A 19505-nucleotide genomic window follows, 5' to 3' on the forward strand; every position below is an offset into this window, starting at 1 on the left:
TGCAAGACTGTAAAGGGCACTTAAAGGTTCCTGAAAAGATTGGCTATAGCAGCGGTCCGTACGGATGCTTTCCTGTTTCCCCCCCATACAGCCTCCTCCCCCAAACAAGACAGCTTTGCCAGCTCAGGGAAATACAAGCCCCCCATGCTTCTCCGGAAATCCTTGTCTTCCCCCAAGGCAGAGAGATGCAGCTTCTCCACACCCCCTAAGTACACTAGATCTATATAACTGTGGGGTGGGGGACGGGGACTTCGGCCGTGCCTGGTAGCCCCTTAGGAGCCGCACATGAGGCATTCGTCTCTGTTCTCCAGGGAGCACACCATGGCTGCCTTGTTCCGCTCCTTCTCCTCCTCTTCTCTGGAGCTCTTCTCCTTCAGTTTCTCTTTGTTCAGGGTGAACTGGATGGGGTTGGCCGCCGGCTTCGTCCTCAGGTAATACATGCCGGTCTTCAGACCCTGCGGGCCGCAAAACAGGGGTCAGGGGAGACAATCATGGCACAACACAGTGCTAGAGCAAGCCAAGAGGCCGGCTCACCGCCTAGAACAGGCCAGACAAGAAGAGAAGCCGAGGCCAGGCACGGAGTCACGAGGGTCAAGTTACTTGAAGGAAGGGGAGCCAAAGGTGATTTGTTGAAGAGGGAGGATTCAGTCAGGGCAAGGAAGATGAGCTGGCAAGTCTGTGTTCTTTCCAAAGATGAGGCACCGTGTGGCAGAGCGAGTGGCAGGAGGGGCTCAACAAGGATATAGACATGGGGGAAGCAGTGAGGAAACAAAGGCAGGGCAGGGCAGGAAGCCAGAGGCAAATGACTTCCAACCACTTTTTATCAGTGTTGAACAACTGGGTAAACTGGTCTGAGACTGTCTTCCAGAGGCAGGATACGCATTTATACAGAACAGGTTTTTAAAGTGGCAAAATGCTATTAAGAAATAATGCCTTCGGGGAGACCTTTGCCAGGGGGTGCTCATCTGTTGAACTGATGATGGAGGAGAGATCTATTGGTCTATATGCGACTATGAGCTATGGGGCTAAAAAGAACCTCCACCCCTGAATCCCAGGGCCAGGAGACGGCATCGGGGGAAGGCCTTGGCCTCTGTGCCCAGTGGTTGGTACTCCAGAGGAACTGGTTGGCCAGTGGACTGGATGGCCCCTCAGTGGTCTGATCCAGCAGAACTCCTCTTATACCCCACTAGTCTCAAGCAACACACAGGGACCCCCCATTCCACTCCTGGGCCAGGAGTCCTGGATCCCACATATGGAACTGGAAGGGATGCGCCACATATCCAGCCCCAAAGAAGCCACTAAGCTCCGGATATGAGCACTCACTAAGTGCCCAATGCTATGGATCAGGGCGTTGCTCTTTCATGTAGGGGGCCTGGGTTCAAGTCCTACCATCCCTGCTTTTTTACTCTCAGATTTTTGGACGATGCTCCCCTCCACCACCACCACCCAAAAAAAAAAACACTTGATGGCTCCAATGGAAGAAGGGGGAGTGGCCACATCCGTTTGAGGATTGGGCTCAATCCCTGATCACTCTTTCCTCCTCTTCGTCCTAACAAGCACGATCTTTAATGGACCATAAAACGGGATCACCTCTAGTGTGCAAAGCAGAAGGGCAGGATTCTTCCCCTGAAGGCAGCCTATGCCTCTGGTGAAGCCCTGCTCACAGTTGGGGTGAGGGGCTTTGAACAGCAGGGGGGCCGTGGCTATGACAGCAACGGGGAGAGAAGGCAGTTGCCCCAGATGCTCTCATGCCTCAGCAGAAACCCTTGGGACAGACAGGAGCAGGCTCTGCCCTCCACCCTTTCCCTCTCCCCCCCCCCCCCCCAACGCACCTGCTTCCACCCGTAGAAGTGCATGCTGGTCAGTTTGCCGTAATTGGGCTCCGCGATATGGATGTTCAGGGACTGGCTCTGGTCGATGAAAGCCCCCCGGTCCGCCGCCATCTTGAGCACAGTCTTCTGGGAGATCTCCCAGACCGTCTTGTAGAGCTGCTTCAAGTCCTCAGGAATCTCAGGGATGTTCTGGAAGGCAGGAGGGCTGCCACTCAAGGATTCGGAGGTGGTGACGGTGACACAGATGGATTTACGGCAGAGATACTCACTCAGCGGCTCAGGGGCCACATGCAGTTCTTTGAACTCATGAAGCTGCCTTATACGAATCAGACCATCAAGGTCCATCAAAGTCAGTATTGTCTACTCAGACAGGTAGTGGCTCTCCAGGGTCTCAGGCAGAGGTCTTTCATGTCACCTACTTGCCTAGTCCCCTTTAACTGGAAATGCAGGGGACTGAACCCGGGACTCTCTGAATGCCGAGCAGATGCTCTACCACTGAGCCATGGCCCCTCCCCAAATGAATACTAGTCACATGAAGCTGCCTTATCTTGAATCAGACCCTTGGTCCATCAAAGTCATTATTGTCTACTCAGACTGACAACAGCTCTCCAAGGTCTCAGGCAGAGGTCGTTCACAACACCTACCTGCCTAGCCCCTTTAACTGGAGATGCCGGGGATTGAACCTGGGACCTTCTACATGCCAAGCAGATGCTCTACCACTGAGCCATGGCCCCTCCCATTTAACATCCCTTTAACATGCCATCTGTGGCCTCTTTGAGCACGGTTCCCCCAATGTGGCCCCCACCCCATGTCACAGGACAGCCAGCAAGGCCACTGCCTCAAGGAAGGCACGCTGTGGGCTTCCTGTGGGGCAGATCTCATGGAAGGAAAGGGCTCTGTCTCCAGCAACCGCCCACCCTTCTCCACAGCCTCTCTGAAGCCCGAAGAGCTGCCAGGAGAGGACAAGACGGCTGCAGTGGTTTGTTGGCAGTTTCACTCCCCTTTCTCCAGAGCCAGCTGGCTCTCCTTGGCGATCTCACTCTCTCTCTCTCTTGCTTGAGCTGCTAGGGAGAAATCAGAAGGCTGAGAGAGAGGTCGAAGGCCCACAGGCTTCACAACACGGCCGGCTGGCTCAGAGCAGGCTTCTGTGGACAAAGCAGGCTTCTTGGCCGTCTCACTTCCACCTGAGCTGTGAGCCTCATGCCAGGGAAGGAAAGGGTGCCCAGGGCTCCCCACTCTCTTCATGGAAACAACACACTTAGCAAAGAGACACTCTGAGGTTTCACATGACCTGCCCCCTAAATTCTGCCAAGACCCAACAGTACAAAAAGCATCCTGGACACCCAGCCTGAGCCATTCGCTGCCTGGCACACCAAGCCTGGTTGGAGAAGAGGAACGGATGTCCCAGGGCAGGCCCCCACCCCCACCCCCTGGCACAGGCCAGGCCGGGGCTGCTCCCCTGAGGTACCTGGATGGAGCCATTGTAGGCGATGATCTGGTTCTTCATCTCCTCGCTCCACAGGCCTTTCTCTGTCAGGTCTTTCAGCAAGTGGGGATTAACGATCTGGAAGGCCAAAAAAAACATCCCAAGTCAGGCTCACAAGTCACCAGCCTCCACTGGACCAAAGGTTCCTTTAAGTCCTTCCCCACCAGAAACCTCTGGATTATGACCACAGCCAAGTGGCTCATCTTAAATCCCACATGCCGGTCAGCAGCCTCACAATGTCCTTCGTCATCAGGGCGAGCATCTTGAATCTGTAACCGGCCCGTCCCACCAGGAAAAACAACTTCATATTGCTTTATTTGTTTTTATTTATTTAAACATTTATTAGCCGCCTTTCTCCCTTGCAGAACTCAAGGTGCCTTACGATATAAATAAAGCGATTATTTAAAAAACATGATAAAAACAACATATATAAAACAACAATGATAAACAGCATATAAGATACCACAATTTAAAACCTCCAATTAGGACTGCCAATAAATAAAAGCTAAATCAGTCAAATGCAGTCCTAAATAAAACTGTCTTCAACTGCTTCCTGAAGATAGAGGGGGCCAGGTGACCTCCCTAGGGAGATTCTTCCATAATCGTGGGGCTGCCACTAAAAAGGCCCTCTCTTGTGGGCTCACCAGAAGAGATCCTCACACTGCAGCCCTGACACTGGGGTTCTCACAATCAGTTTCTCAACAAAACAGCCAGCTAGAAAGATGATCTCGACTTTCTTACCTGGAACTCTCCAGAGAGAACTCTGCGTGTGTAAATGTTGCTGGTGTAGGGCTCAATAGACTCATTGTTGCCCAAGATCTGAGCGGTGGACGCCGTTGGCATTGGGGCAAGGAGGAGGCTGTTTCTAATGCCATACCTAGTTCATGCAGAAGCAAGAAGAAACTGGATAGTGAGGAAGCTCAGAAAACTGAGGCCTCACCTTCAGCACTAATTCAGGGAAGTGCAATTCTGAGCAAATTTAAAGAATGGAAGATAGGCAAAGAGAGCCAGCATGGTGTAGTGGTTAAGCTCAGTGGTTTGGAGTGGTGGATTCTGATCTGGAGAGCCTGGTTTGATTCCCCACTCCTCCACATGAGTGGCGGAGGCTAATCCGGTGAACTGGATTTGTTTCCCCACTCCTACACACGAAGCCAGCTGGGTGACCTTGGGCCAGTCACATTCTCTAAGCCCCACCTACCTCACAGGGTGTCTGTTGTAGGGAGGGGAAGGGAAGGTGATTGTAAGCCGGTTTGAGTATCCCTTAAGCGTTAGAGAAAGTCGGCATATAAAAACCAATTCTTATTCTTCTTCCCACGTTTTGCACAAAACCTTTTTATGCAACCATGTATTTTTATAAAAAACACATTACTCAACTGCACAACACACAAAACCACACGTTAACAAAACATAACAAACGGGGGGGGGGGAGTCCCCAAAGGCAAATGCAAACTTTCCAGATTTCATCTTTTTGCCGTATTCTGGGCCAGAATCTGTTCCCCAAAGTGCATTTTTTAGCAGCTGCAAATCACCTGGGCTCTCTTGCAGCAGCAGAAATACCCACCAACACAAAGGAGCTCCCTGAATTCCACCCCACCCCCTGCCCCAGATAATTGGCTGCTCAGATGCTTGGAGCCTTAGCTTTAGCACTTGGGCACATTTACGGTGACATGTCCAGTGTACGTGTGTTTCCGACAGGATGTGGTAAAAACACAGCCCTGTGAGGTAGGCCAGGCTGGGACAGACACACTAGGTCATCCTAGTCTGGTCTCCAATCACTGTACCACACTGGATCCCATTTATGTCAATGGGATTGCGCAGAGGAATTTTCCCGCACGTTGTGCCTCAAGTCATAAGCTGCTATTGTAATACCCTCAAGCTCACTACAAAAATGTCCTTTGGTGAAATCTCTCACCTCCCTCCGTGTGCAGCTCCGTACCCTCTGTGCCTGCCCTCTCCCTGCTATCACACACACTGAACCACACTGAACTTACTCACTTTGCAATCTTTTCCTTTAAAGCTTTCCAGTCCCAGAGGTCAGTGGGGGTGACGTTCCACATGTCGTACTGAAGGATCTAAAGACACAGGAAAGGCAGAAACAGGTCAGACCCAACAGGCCACAGAGCTGAGCACCACGGAGCCTGCCTCATACCATAACAAAGCCCACAGAATTGGGGGGGACACCCCACAGAACGGCAGGCTCCTTTGGGGCAAAGACTTCTTGCTGTGGGTATTAAAGGACAAAAAGTTTCTCCAAAGATAACCATGATTAGATCAAATAGCATTCCAAACATTTTGAGAGAGTATAAATCCAATAACATTTACTTATTAATTTAAAACATTGTTATGCTGTCTTTCCATCCAGAGTCCACAAGGTGGCAAACATTAAAATATATAGAATATTTTTTAAATTATAAAATTCAATTAAAAAGTAGTTGGTTTTTATACGCCGATTTTCTCGACCTTTTAAGGAGAATCAAAAGTGGCTAACAATCGCCTTCCCTTCCCCTCCCCACAACAGACACCCTGTGAGGTAGTTGAGGCTGAGAGAGCTCTAAGAGAACTGAGACTGGGCCAAGGTCACCCAGCTGGCTTCATATGGAGGAGTGGGGAATCAAATCTAGTTCACCAGATTAGCATCCACCGCTCATATGGAGGAGTGGGGAATCAAACCCATTCGCCAGAGTCCCCCACTCTTAACCACTACGCCTCGCTGGCTTTCTCGGGTTGCCACCCGCCTAGCCACGATGCCCACGAGGGTGTCCTTCAGCATAAAACCATTTTCAACTTGCACCACTTACGCCTTTGCTGACAGGGGAGCCCTCGTAGGTCTCGTAAGGCCCGTGTTCTTTGGCCAGTTCACAGCTGGCTTCCAGGGCACCGTAGTAGATGGTCTCAAAGATCTGCTGGTTGAGCAGCTGGGCCTCCGGGCTTTCGAAAGGGAACCTCATGAGGATAAAAGCGTCCGCCAGGCCCTGCACCCCAATGCCGATCGGCCGGTGGCGCCTGTTGGAGAGCTCCGCCTACGAGACATTGAGGGAGGAAGCAGGGATAATCATGCGAAACCCCGTGGTTCTGATTGCAGGCACCCCCCCCCCAAAGACAGGTTACCCTTCTAGTATTCGATAATGCATTTTAATTCTGATTTATCTTGGCCCAAATTCCTGCTTCCCCAGCAACCCTGGACCTTTCGCACAATGCTTGGTTCAGTCCCCAAGGGGAGCTTTCACAAATTCTGAATAATGCACTTCCAATCCACTTTGCGACTGAATTTTACTGTGTGGAATGGCAAAATTCACTTGCAAACCATCACTGAAGTACATTGGAAGTTAACTGAAATTGAACACAAATGCACACATGAAGCTGCCTTAAACTGAATCAGACCCTTGGTCCATCAAAGTCAGTACTGTCTACTCAGACCGGCAACGGCTCCCCAGGGTCTCAGGCTGAGGTCTTAGAATCATAGAGTTGGAAGGGACCACCAGGGCCAACAAGTCCAACCCCCTGCACAATGCAGGAAATTCACAGCTACATCCCCCCTTCACACCCCTAGTGACCAGAAGATGGCCGATGCCCTCCCTCTCATCATCTGCCTATGGTCTTTCACATCACCTACTTGCCTGGTCCCTTTAACTGGAGATGCCGTGGATTGAACCTGGGACCTTCTGTATGCCAAGCAGAGGCTCTACCCCTGAGCTACGGCCCCTCCTCTTAATGCATTATTCAGAACGTCTGAAAGTGCTTTACAACTGAAATTATGTCACCTTTGAAGTGGGAAGCTTTCTGTCTGCAGCATTTCTTTATTAGATTTATACCCCGCTGTCTTTCCTGGCCAAGCCATCACACCAGCCAGCATTTAGCAGTGATTGTTAACTTTTCAAAACAAGAGCGGCAGCTGTCAGGTCCGTGCTACCTACTGGAATACAGGCTCATGACATATGCAGGCCAGGGGCTGCTTCTCAAGGTCTGATTCTTATGCTCATAAATCTTGTGTACAATTTCGGTTCCTCTGATTATCTCAGACGTTTGATGTTATGGCTTCTCTCCCTGGGAATCGATATCTCAAAGTAACTTCACTGTTTTGCTTTCCCTGCCTTGAATGCTTTTAACCTGTACCTCGCATACCAAAAGTCATTAGCAGCTCTACCTGCGTGTTATCCAGTCAGCTTCTTCTAATCTGTCTTTTTGCTCCTAATAAAGTAGTATTGCTTAGAATCACCTGCCTGGGTGTGTGTGCTTTTTGGGATGCTAGGGACAGACGCCTGAGTTTGACATTAGGCTGCTAATCCCTATTCTCAAATATTCTCAAACCTTTGGACTGGGGGTCGTGTTCCCTTCCAACGCTATGGCGGGGGCATCAGAGGAGGACCTCCGACAGTTGCTCCTGAGGGAGGCACGACTTGCCCAGAAAGACATCGAGTGGCTCGCCGGGCTGGTAACCGTGCAATGTGCCCAGATGGCGGCTGACCAGCTGCTCCTGAGGGACCTCGACCAAGAGGGAGCCAAGCGGCTCAATGGGCCCAAGGGGAGGTTAGATGCCTCGCCCTTCTCCTGGAAGAGGCACAGCTCGCCCAGGAGGACGTGGAGCGGCTCGCCAGGTTAGTAGCCGCGCACTGTGCCCATGAGAAGGACAACGAGACCAAGCAGCACACCGGGGAGGAGACCGCGCGGATCACCACAGAGGAAGCCGACCGGTGCACAAGGGAGGAGTCCGGGGGACTCGCCGAGCAGGAGCTCCAGCCGCTCATCGTCGAGGAGTTCAGTCGGGCCACGGGGGTTCCCCAACCAACCAAGGCAGATGCCGTCGGGGAAACACGTCCAGACCGTCCGCGGAACGGGAGTGCCGAACCGCCAGTGTGAGAGGACACTCGAGGAGCCGGACTCTGAGACCAGGGAGTCACAGGTTTCACTGCTCCACCTTGGAAGCCCCTGGAGGGGTTGCCTTCCACCGTGAGCACCAGGCGGAGGCGCAAGGCAAGATCCAGTGCTCAAGAGGGCTTTTAGGACAATCAGTTTGACACGGGGCAAGGGAGTTCGGAAGTTGCGGAGGCAGTTGACGAGGTCAACCGGCGTCTTCATCACCAGTACCAGGAGCTGCTCAAACAGGAAGCTGTGATGAGGGGCGCCCGCCCCCCAACCTCCACCGCCAGCTCTATTGAGGGTGTTGCAAGCCTCATTTGATGGTTCAGGGGGAAAGCTCTCCTAGTTTTTGCTATAAGTAGACAGCTTCATGACCCCTTGACCGCCCCCCCCCAACTGCATTGATTGGAAGGACTGAAACCAGAATGCTCTTTGTTTTCACACAGAGAAACCAGGAGAGCAGCAGTTTGCACCGAGGTCATCCGCTTAGCCACGCTGGCCTCCTGTAGCCCAGTAGGCAATTCCTCAGCCCCAGAGATTGATGTTCCCCCGTCCTGACCCACCAACAACGGAGCCCCTTCTTCCTACCTCTGGCACAGGGTAGTAATTGATGTCAATTATCTTATTCAGGTTTCGGACGATGACTCCAGTGACCTCCGCCAGCTTCTTGAAGTCGTACGTGTGTTCTGGGGTGACGTACATATTCAGGGCCAGGGAGGCCAAGTTACAAACCGCAACCTGGAAAGTGCAGAGGAGGGGGGAACAAAACTCAATGGCAAAAGCAAGAAGGTTCATACAGAGCATGTGACCTACTGAAAATTTGGGGGCGGGGGTCAATTTTCCTCTGAAAATAATTTTTGATCTTAATCAACTGGGGGGGTGGGGGAACGTGGCAACTATCAATGTCATATTAAAATCCACCCCTGCTAAAAGAAACCTAAAATTATCCGATTCATCCATCTCTCTCTTGTCACATTCAGCAGTTCACAGCTGAATAGAGAATGTGGAAGAGTGTCTATTTGACCAGTCTGTATTTAAAGCTAGATTTGAGTCCAGCAGCACCTTAAAGGGTGTGTGTGCGTGCCACCAAGTCACAGCTGCCTTATGGCAACCCCTTAGGGTTTTCAAGGCAAGACACATTTAGAGGTGGTTTGCCATCACCTGCCTCCACGTGGGCTGCGAGAGTTCTGAGAGAACTCTGACTGGCCAAGGGTCACCCAGCAGGCTTCATGTGGTGGAGTGGGGAATCAAACCCGGTTCTCCAGATTAGAATCCACTAATCTTAACTACTACACCACGCTAGCTCTCAGCACCTTAAAGAACAAACAAGATTTTCAGGAGATGAGCTTTCAACAGTCAAAGCTTCCTTTGTACCAAATGAAGGGAGCTCGGACTCTCAAAAGCTCAGACCCTGGAAATCTCAGTCGCTAAGATGCTCCCGGACTCAAATCAAGTTCTTCTACAGCTGATCAACATGGCCGCCTCCTGAAACAGTCTGCATTTAATCATGATTCAAATCTGCCTCTCCCCACCCACCGAGCCTACCTCGTCCTTGCTGGTGTACTCCACAATTTCCGTGCAGAGATTGCTGCACTTGATGGTCCCCAGGTTTTGCTGATTGCTCTTCCTGTTGCAGGAGTCCTTGTAGAGCATGTAAGGGGTTCCCGTCTCCGTCTGGGACTCTATGATGGCATACCAGAGCTGCTGGGCCTTCACCACCTTGCGCACACGCCCCCGCTTCTCATAGCTGCAACACAAAGGGGAGGCATGGCAGCGCCGTCTCTGGAAAGGAGGCCCAAGGGCTCCTTGTTCCCATTGGCAAAACTGGGGGCACACGAAACCATGACTGGCATTCTCTGCTCAGAAGGAAGAATGGGCAGGTGTGCCAAAACACATCTCAAGGGGACTGGCCGACAGTCAGCAGAGGCAATGCTCACCGACACTTCAAACGTATTTGTGTCTACAGTGGCTTCCGAACTACCCGTCCAGTATACAAGTGCTAAGGATCCTGTTACAGATTCCTTACAGATCCTTGGGGGAAGGGTCACAGCTAGAACTGATTTAAGCTTGTAGTGCAGACAGGCTCTTAAGATCTGGGGACTGGGTCCAGATCCAGTTCATCAAACGCCTCCCGTACCCACTTCCTGCAAGCCAGCATAACTAGAAAATGCCATAGCCCATTCCCCATTAAGTTCTCTATCAGCTCCAATTTAACAGGCTGCAATTACCCATCAGAAGATATGGAGCGAAAAGGAGGGTCTTTTTCAAAGTTAACGGCAGGCATCTGTCAGGGGTCATTTAAATTTAGCGGAGTGGCAGAGAGTCCACTTTTCAAACTTTATTCCTGGCCTTAAAATAGTCCATCGGGAACCTGGCCTGTTTTCTCATACCTTTCGTAGAGTTTCTCGAACTCCTCTCCCCACACTTCATCTAGGCCTGGGCATTCATTTGGACACAACAGAGACCAGTCCTATAAAAGAAGGATTGAAGCTCAGCAAGAGGAGGCCCTCAGGACTCCGTCCGTGTCCCAGAGCACAGGATGAAGCTTACCAAGGACCTCCTGTCTTCAACAAGGAGCACTTCCTGTTCATCTGTTAGCATCAGGGACCAAAATGGGCAAAGGACACAATTCCCCCACAGGATTTCATGAAACACCAGGTCACTGAACATGCAGAGCAATTCTATCCCACTACTGTTCCTTTACAACTATAATGTTACTCATAATATTACACTGTGCAATCTGCCTAGATTCCCAGAGAGGCGGACTATAAATAATGTAAATAAATCCATAAGCATCAGACTCTGGAGAATTCTTTGACTGGAATTTCATCTGGATCTGAGAGGTGGCTTACCTCCAAAGAAGGTCCATGCATTAAGCACCTTGAGGACAGACATAAGGAGGGCTGGGTGACTGAATTTCCAACAAGATCATCACATGAACACATACATGAACACATGAAGCTGCCTTATCTTGAATCAGACCCTCAGTCCATCAAAGTCAGTATTGTCTACTCAGACCGGCAGCAGCTCTCCAATGTCTCAGGCAGAAAAGGGTTTTTCACATCACCTAGTCCCTTTAGCTGGAGATGCCGGGGATCGAACCTGGGACCCTCTGCATGCCAAGCAGATGCTCTACCACTGAGCCACAGCCCCTCCATCATCAGATTCTAACTGTTCAGCCCATACACTGTACTGGCACTGAATTGATACACGAATGATTGAAAAATGCATCTCAAATCCAGGACTGTTTTACACTAAGGATTTTAAAACCACAGGTCCGTAATTTCCTTAGAAATAAGGAATAGTGAAAAGTTCATCAGCATTATCCCATAACTCATGGCCTACGGCATCCAGGTTGTGAATTTATCTCAACAGAAAAGCTGCCACTCGGACCTTGCAATTCCATGGCTTTGAAGACAGACCTGCCTGAAACTCCATACTAAAGAAGCCCACTCTTGGCATGTTCCTGTAGCAAAAGCTCAGTTCCCCACCTGGTTGGTCTCCACGCGTTTCATGAAAAGATCTGGAATCCAGAGGGCAAAGAAGAGGTCCCGGGCCCGCTGCTCCTCCTTCCCGGTGTTTTTCTTCAGGTCAAGGAAGTCAAAGATGTCAAAATGCCAGGGCTCCAGGTAGATGGCAAAGGCCCCCGGTCTCTGGCAAAGGAAGCCAGAATCAGAACGGCAGCCACAAGGAGCTGAACTGGAAAATCTCTCACTGCCCCTGGCTGCAGATTGCCTCACAGAAAGAAGTGTTAAGTTGTCTTCACAACACGGCAAAAAACCCTTCTACCTGGGTAAGATTTCTCACCCCCTTCTGAAATGTAATTTACGAAGAAGATTCCCAGGCCTTCGTTCTAGCAGGAACACCCAAACACTCCCATGTGTTCCCCAGCATCCAAATGCAGCTGCTCAAACTGCCCATGCTGGAGGTGCCCCAAACTTTCAGAAGCTCTTTGGAGGGTTATGGGGAAAGGGGAGAGCCTCCCTACCTATGAATGAAGCCAGCATACCTTGTTGCCTCCCTGGTCCACGTAGCGAGCAGTGTTGTTGTACACCCTCAGCATCGGCACGAGACCATTTGAGTTCCCGTTGGTCTGAAAGAAAGAGACTACTGAGGCCCAGCACATTTATAACTCTTACCAAGGCAGGGGCCCAAACCCTCGCCAAAAAGACCGTCTCCTTTCTGACTCAGTGCCTGCTTCAAATACAACGAGTTACAGCAGAAGCAGCTAAACGCTCTGAAAAGCTGCAATCGGCTTTGGCGCCGACTACCCAGCAGTGAACTCACCCCAGCGATGTAGCTGCCGGTGGCTCGAATGCAGCTCACTGCAACGCCAATTCCCCCAGCAGACTTGGAGATGAGCGCACAGTGCTTCAGCGTGTCGTAGATCCCTTCGATGCTGTCATCCTTCATGCACAGCAGGAAACAGCTGAATGGAAAAGGGACCCGAGGATTATAGGCCGAAGGGCAGGAGAGACAGATCCCGAGCGGGTGTTCAAAGCCAGAAACAAAAACCGGAGAGCAAGCAGCATTTGCACAGGAACAAAAAAACAGAACACGGCCGCTCCTTGAAAATTTAGATTTTCCAAACAAGGCAATCCTACTTCCAGTAATTAGTAACTGCTTGCATGCCTCATTAGCAGCATAACGTTTTGGTCGGACTGTTTTAATGTTAATATTTATGACTATTTTACAAAACAGATAGTAACGGCCTTTGGCCGCAAACAATAAACTTTATCATGTTGTATTTCAATTTTCTGTGAGAAGCTCAACCAGTTACTTCTGTCTTAACTTACCCGTACCCCCTCCCCCAAATTAGGACAACCAGTAAGGAAAAGAGAACCTGGTTCACAGCGCGCCGCAGGCAAATGGCCCCAGCTAGTCAGCCATGATAGCGTTTTGCCACAATGCTGCCTTCTGAAAACCCCTTCGGGGAAGAAGGGCCGGTCAGCGAAGTTCAGACAAAACCAGGGGAAGCTTCTCCACCACGGTTTCTTCCCACGCTACCTGGACAGCTGGGGACGGTTGGTGCCGGCGTTGAAGAGAGTGGGAGAGGCGTGAGTGAACCACTTCTCCGACAGGAGGTTGTACGTTTCAATGGCAGCATCAATGTCGTTCTTGTGGATTCCCACCGACACCCTCATCAGCATGTGCTGGGGCCGCTCAGCCACTGGACACCAGAAAGGAGGAGGAAATGGAAGCAGAGGCGGGTCACCTCTTGCCAGGGAGACCTTTCTCAAGAACAGACTCTGCACCATCACGGCAGCTTGGCCCGATTCATTTTGTCAGATCCAGATACCAACATGCACCATCCCCGCTTACCCTGTTCTGTCCCTAGAATCACAGAGTTGGAAGGGGCCATACAGGCCATCTAGACCAACCCCCTGCTCAATGCAGGATCAGCCTAGAGCATCCCTGACATGTGTTTGTTCAGCCTCTGTTTAAAGACTGCCAGAAAGGGGGAGGCTCACCGCCTCCCTGGGGAGCTGATTCCACTGTCGAACAACTCTTACTGTAAAAAAAAAAAAATCCCCAATATCCAGCCGGTACCTTTTCACCTGCAATTTAAACCCATTCTTGCGAGTCCTCTCCTCTGCAGCCAACAGGAACAGCTCCCTGCCCTACTCTAAGTGACAGCCCTTCCAATACTTAAGGAGAGCAGTCGTTTCCCCTCTCAACCTCCTCTTCTCCAGACTAAACATTCCCTAGACCTGTAGAGCTTCAAGCACATCAGGAGGTAAGAGCAGAAGCTCAGAATCAGGAACCTCAGATTTCAAAATGCCTCATTTACCAGATCACAAGAGAACCGCTGCTGTATCAATTAAAATGCTCTGTCACTGAGGCACAGATGGCCCCATCCCCAAAGATCAGCACATGTTTTTAGAGACCAGACCCCCTGTCAGTAGCAAACCCAGACATTTACAACCAACCCAACCAATTCCTCAAGTCAACAAGTCAAGCCCCCTTAAGCCCTCCCTGCTACAAAGTCAGGACTGAGGAAACGACCAGTCCATGCTTACCTTTGGAATTTATCTTCAGTAGGTACGAGCGCTCCAGAGTCTGCACAACAGAGAGGAAAAACACATATCCATTAGCCACAGCACACTAGAATGATCACACAGCATTCTTAAAAGGCTGTCTGGACTCTCCCTGGAGAGCCAGCATGATGTAGTGGTTAGAAGCGGTGGAATCTGGAGAACTGGGTCGTCCCATTCCCCTCCCTCCTCAGAGAAACATTGTGAACTTTGCATTGTTTCTCTATGGAGGTGGGGTGACCGTTGTTCGCATATAACATGGAGCTGTGTTCAGCACTGGAGCACATATAACATAGCTCAACCAATGTGTAATGTCACATCATCAAAGGCAGGTGCATATGATCCAAGGACAGTCACTAGCCGATCTCAAGGATCCAAGCAAGGACTCCGAAGCACATATTGGACTTCTCTGCTGCCTGCCGGGAGGCAGTGACAGAGGCAAGGTTTTTGCAGCTATGCTGAAGGATTTCCTTGCAAGTAAAAAAAGTAGGACACCCTGCTGCCACAGGGACTGAGTGGTCAAAAGGTTCCACTAGAGGGAGTGATGAGCATCAAGTGGGCACTCAGGCCACAGAAGGTGTGAAGGAAGGTTTGAAACTAACAGGACTCTCATGCCCAATCTTGCTTTTTCTAACCCCATTCCTCCGTCACACCAACAGATATAGTAACTGCATATTCTCTGTCTGGGGCTCCTACAGGGAAAAGAGCTGCTCCAGCTGTCACTCTCCAAGGTCAGCTCTTTACCTTAAAGCCGAAGTAATTGTAGGAGAAGTCCCGATCATAAATGATAGCTGAGTTCAGCCGCTGGGGAAAGAAAGAGCTTACAGTTAGATTCAGCATCGAGACCAAGACAACGCTGCAGTCTCTGTGTCTAAAACAAAAACTAGAAGTCCGCCTGATGTTCAGTGATCTGGACTCTATGTATTTTGGGAATCAAACTTGACACCCAATGAGAAACAAGAGACAAAGTGTTTTTCCTTTCATATATATCTGAGTAAGTCTGATTGCCATGCTACCTACAAAACTGAAAGACAAAATATACTTAAAGTTGTATCTTTCAATGGGCAATAATCTGAATGCAGGTGTCTGAAATAGTTGCGCATAAGGAGAAAGAAAGTGCAACCAGGCCCTTCTGAGGAGCGAGCAAGATAAGAATCTGTTTTCGAGAGGCCACCTATTCTGAACGCACAGAACTTCCACCACAACCCTGTTTCTAGGGCATGCTTTCACAAACACACACATATGTTAACACCATCTCATTCTACAGTACTTGACCCTGCCTCAAAAACACCAGGCTGATGCCTGAGTTTGCACTATTCTAAGTTTTTGCTTCTCATTGGCTGTTCCGTTTTTGCGAAATATGTTCAAAAGATTCTTCTTCCGCTATCTCCATCAAAGCACTACGTACATCTTTGTTGGCCAATACGATGTCTAACGTTTCCTTGGAGATCATTGGAGAATGTTTGCCGTTATTGGGGTTCACATAGTTGTACAGATCTTCCATCACATCTAAAAAGGAAGAGATGAAGCGTCAACAAGGGGAGCAGATTTCAAACTGAGAAGTTCCCTGTGCAGATATGAAACATGCCCCATACCCTGCCCTTCACATACACACACACACACACACACACACGGCTAGGGCTAGACATGCCGTGATTCATGAGCATTTAGATTAGCTCACTTGTACCAAATCAGCGTAAACTAGAGAAGAATATTTTTTAAAAGAGGAGAGATTTGGCTTTCACTCACCACTGAACATCTTCTTAGTTTCTTTGTGCAAGTTGGAGACGGCAATTCTTGCTGCCAGGATGGCGTAGTCCGGGTACTTGGTGGTCAGCGTGGCTGCTGTCTCTGCAGCCAGGGTGTCCAGCTCCACAGTGGTGACCCCGCTGTAAAGGCCCTGGATCACTTTCATGGTGATTTGAGCCTGGCCAGGACAGAACATGAGTTACTGATCCTGAGCGACATGAACTGCTCTGGACTGAATCAGAGCCTTGGTCCATCAAAGTCAGTATTGTCTACTCAGACCGTCAGTGGCTCTCCAGGGACTCAGGCAGAGGACTTTCACATAACCTACTTGCCTGGTCCCTTTAACTGGAGATGCCAGGGATTGAACCTGGAACCTTGTGCATGTCGCTTGGTTCTGAGCTGCTGCTTTGTATTGTACTGTATTGCTTTATGTGTCGCAAATTGCTTTAAGTACCCAAAAAGACCTGATATGAGCCAACAGTCAGGGGGACCAGAAACAGAACTAGGCTCATTTTCAGATCAGATTAAGGCACACCCTGCGGCTTCTCTGCACCAAATGGAACTTCAAATTTGAAAAATTACTGTGGAGACAAACGCTTCCTTGTCATTAGGAAGAACAAGATCGCCTCTTGATAGCCAGTGTGGTGTAGTGGTTAAGAACAGCGGACTCTCAGGTGAACCGGGTTGGTTTCCCCACTCCTATACATGAAGCCTGCTGGGTGACCTTGGGCCAGTCACAGTTCTCTCTGAACTCTCTCAGCCCCACCTGCCTCACAAGGTGTTTGTTGTGAGGAGAAGGGAAGGCAATTGTAAGCTGGTTTGATTCTTCTTTAAGTGGTAGAGAAAAAGTGGGGTATGAAAACCAACTCTTCTTCTCTACCATCTTCTTCTAGTATTGGCTTTCACAAGTGGATGAAGAGTGTTTGGTTTGGTCTGGCATACCCCCAATAACTGCTATGGGCATTCCTCCCTGTTTTTTTTATTGAATTATTTTATAAATAAATAAATAAATACATACATACATACATACATACACACACTTAATTTTAAATGCCATTTTAATGTTGAAACGTTTTAATGTTTGCTCCCTTGGGGAGCTTATTTGGGTGGAGAGTTAGCACAGGAATGCTTTAAATAAATAAAAAACAAATAAGCAAAACTTTCCTGACTCACTAACTGCTTATGTGTCATCATTTATTTAAGTTTCTGCCAAACAATAACAGTTCTTGAAAGAGAATAAGAGAAACTTACAGGGTCCACAAAGTCTAAGTTGAGACCGTAGCAGAGTTTCTGGATGCGGGAGGTGATCTTGTCAAACATGACCCGCTCATGGCGGCCATCTGCCAAAGACAGAGAGAGAAACGTCACCCAATTCTAGGCAAACCCTTGTACCGCCTGAGGAGGGTCTGACTAAAGCCTACTCCAACACCAGAGAAGATGAAGCCGTGCGGTCCCCCGAGTAATCCTTGTGTGTCAGGTCAGTTTCACATCCCACTCTGGACCAGCAAAAGGGTTGCTGGTGCCAGTTGGTCTAGAAAAGTCAGCTCCAGGAATGGCCCCCTTTCCAGCAAAGGGGGGGGGGACTCACACACAGCACAAAGATATTTGGCAAAGGGAGTCTAAAATTGCATACAGGTAGATTTGAGTCCAAGAGAGCCTTAGAGACGAACAAGATTTTGGGGGCATGAACTTTTGAGAATCAAAGCTTGGTATCTGCTGAAGGGAGCATCGTTGACTCTTGAAAGCTCACACGCACACCCCAATTGTTGTTCTCCAAGGGGCTAACGGGACTCGAATCTAGCTGTCTTCCTGCAGACCAACCCAGCTGCCCCCCTCAAACGAAAAGCGTGCAACGATTCCAGAGGGGCAGCCGTGTTATCCTGGGGCAGCAAAACCAAAGAGGGGGGGTGTCTTGTGGCATCTGGAAGCCTGAACAAGGTTTTAGGCGTGTGTCAGCGTCGTGGGGCAGAGCCGCCGCTCCTGCCTGTCCGTCTTTCTGGTGCCCACGAGCCTCCCGCCGGCTGCTCAAACCCTGCAGAGGAAGACGGTCCAGCTGTGAGCCAAACCCCGGGGGGGGGGGTCCAAGAGGCCTCCCCTTCTCCCCCCAGCCCCAACTGGGTTGTGTCAACACTCAAAAGCTCCTTGGACCCCTGAAGCTGCCTGACCCAGGCCCAGAGCCCCCACCCACCCACGGTCCATCCAGGTCAGGCTTGTCTGCTCGGACTGGCAGCGGCTCTCTGGGGTCTCAGGGGGCCTCCTAGGCGGAGCCCCCTGCCAAGGCCAAGGCTCTGCCCCCCCACAGGCTGAAGCTGCCTGACCCAGACCCTGACCCCCCACCCACGGCCCATCCAGGTCAGGCTCGTCTGCTCCGGCCGGCAGCCCCCTGCCAAGGCCCAGGCCCAGGCCCTGCCCCCCCCCACAGGCCTCTGCCTCCTCCAGGGCCTGAGGCCTGGGGTCGGCGGGGCGAGCCCGGCCACACGGCCGGCTCTTAGTGGCCTCGAGGCACGTGGAAGGGACAGGCTGCCGTGCACGCATTGGCCCGTGCAGCCAGCGTCACGTGTGAACGGGGCTGCTGCGCTGGCTGGCCAGGCAGGCACGCGGGGCAGCAGCTGCGCGCCCAAAGGTGGGCCGGGCGGGCGGCCCTGGAGCGGGGAAGGGGCTTTTGTTCTCTTCCCCCCCCATGCAACGCCCAGACCCCCCCCCGCAGCCCCTTCCCTATTAATTGTTCGGCTCCCCCATTCCAGACTGGGGGGGGCACAAGGACCCCCCCGCCCCATAGGAGGGGGCTTCAACCCCTCCCTCCCGGCGCCAGGAGGAGGACTGGCGGGAAGAGGGGGGTCGTTGCTTCCCCCCCGGCACCTGGGGGTGGGGGGCTCCCTTCCTCCCCCCTCCCCCCCTCCCCCCCGGGGGTCACCTCTCTTGACGACGTGCATGGCGGCGGCGGCGGCTCCGGCGGACTCGTTGCGCTTCCCGCTCTTCTCCCGCCAACCGCCGCTGGCCCTCCTGCGCCGCCGTAGCCCGGCCCCTCGGCCGCCATCTTGGGCCCTGGCGAGGCCTCGCGGGGCGGGGGAAGGCGGGAAGGGCGGCTGCCCGGCACAAAGATGGCGGCAGGTCACGTGGCGCTCCCCTCCCCGGGCGCTGCACGGAGGGGGCGGGGCGCGGTCCGGCGCCACGTGACCGGCTTGATTGCGCGCGCACGCGGGGCGGCGTCCCCGCAGGGCAGGGATCCCCGCGCCGGGTTGGGGAATCCCCGGAGATTTCGGGGGCGGAGCCTGAGGAGGGCGGGGTTTGGGGAGGGGAGGGGCTTCCGTGGGGGTGTCAGGCCATAGAGCCCGCCTCCCCAAGCAGCCCTTTTCTCCTGGGGAACTCCCTGCCTCTGTCACCTGGGGATTCGTTGGAATAGGGGGAGATCTCCAGCCCCCCCCCCCGGAGGTGATGCAATCACAAAAGCACCGCTGGCAAAGACACACTCGCAATAGCACAACCAGGCCCAGTTAATTCATTCCAGGTAACAACAGCGCCTTCCCAGAGTGGTTACATACGATT

At 51.5% G+C, this 19505-nt stretch overlaps 1 protein-coding gene across 1 annotated transcript; it reads right to left on the reverse strand.

Moving 5' to 3' along the window:
• Positions 1–245: 245 nt before the first annotated feature.
• Positions 246–18909, reverse strand: RRM1 (ribonucleotide reductase catalytic subunit M1). The gene is made up of 19 exons (XM_056858492.1): positions 18874–18909; positions 17211–17299; positions 15960–16137; positions 15619–15719; positions 14955–15014; positions 14196–14235; positions 13183–13345; positions 12463–12604; positions 12185–12268; positions 11667–11828; positions 10566–10645; positions 9721–9922; positions 8764–8913; positions 6117–6338; positions 5314–5390; positions 4060–4195; positions 3301–3396; positions 1833–2021; positions 246–455 (listed from the first exon to the last, which is right to left on the reverse strand). Exons 1-19 carry the CDS (start codon positions 18890–18892, stop codon positions 273–275), a joined length of 2373 nt encoding a protein of 790 aa, XP_056714470.1. The 5' UTR covers positions 18893–18909; the 3' UTR covers positions 246–272.
• Between the last annotated feature and the right edge of the window lie 596 nt (positions 18910–19505).

This window comes from Euleptes europaea, chromosome 12, assembly GCF_029931775.1.
Source record: "Euleptes europaea isolate rEulEur1 chromosome 12, rEulEur1.hap1, whole genome shotgun sequence".
Classification (NCBI taxonomy): Eukaryota; Metazoa; Chordata; class Lepidosauria; order Squamata; family Sphaerodactylidae; genus Euleptes; species Euleptes europaea.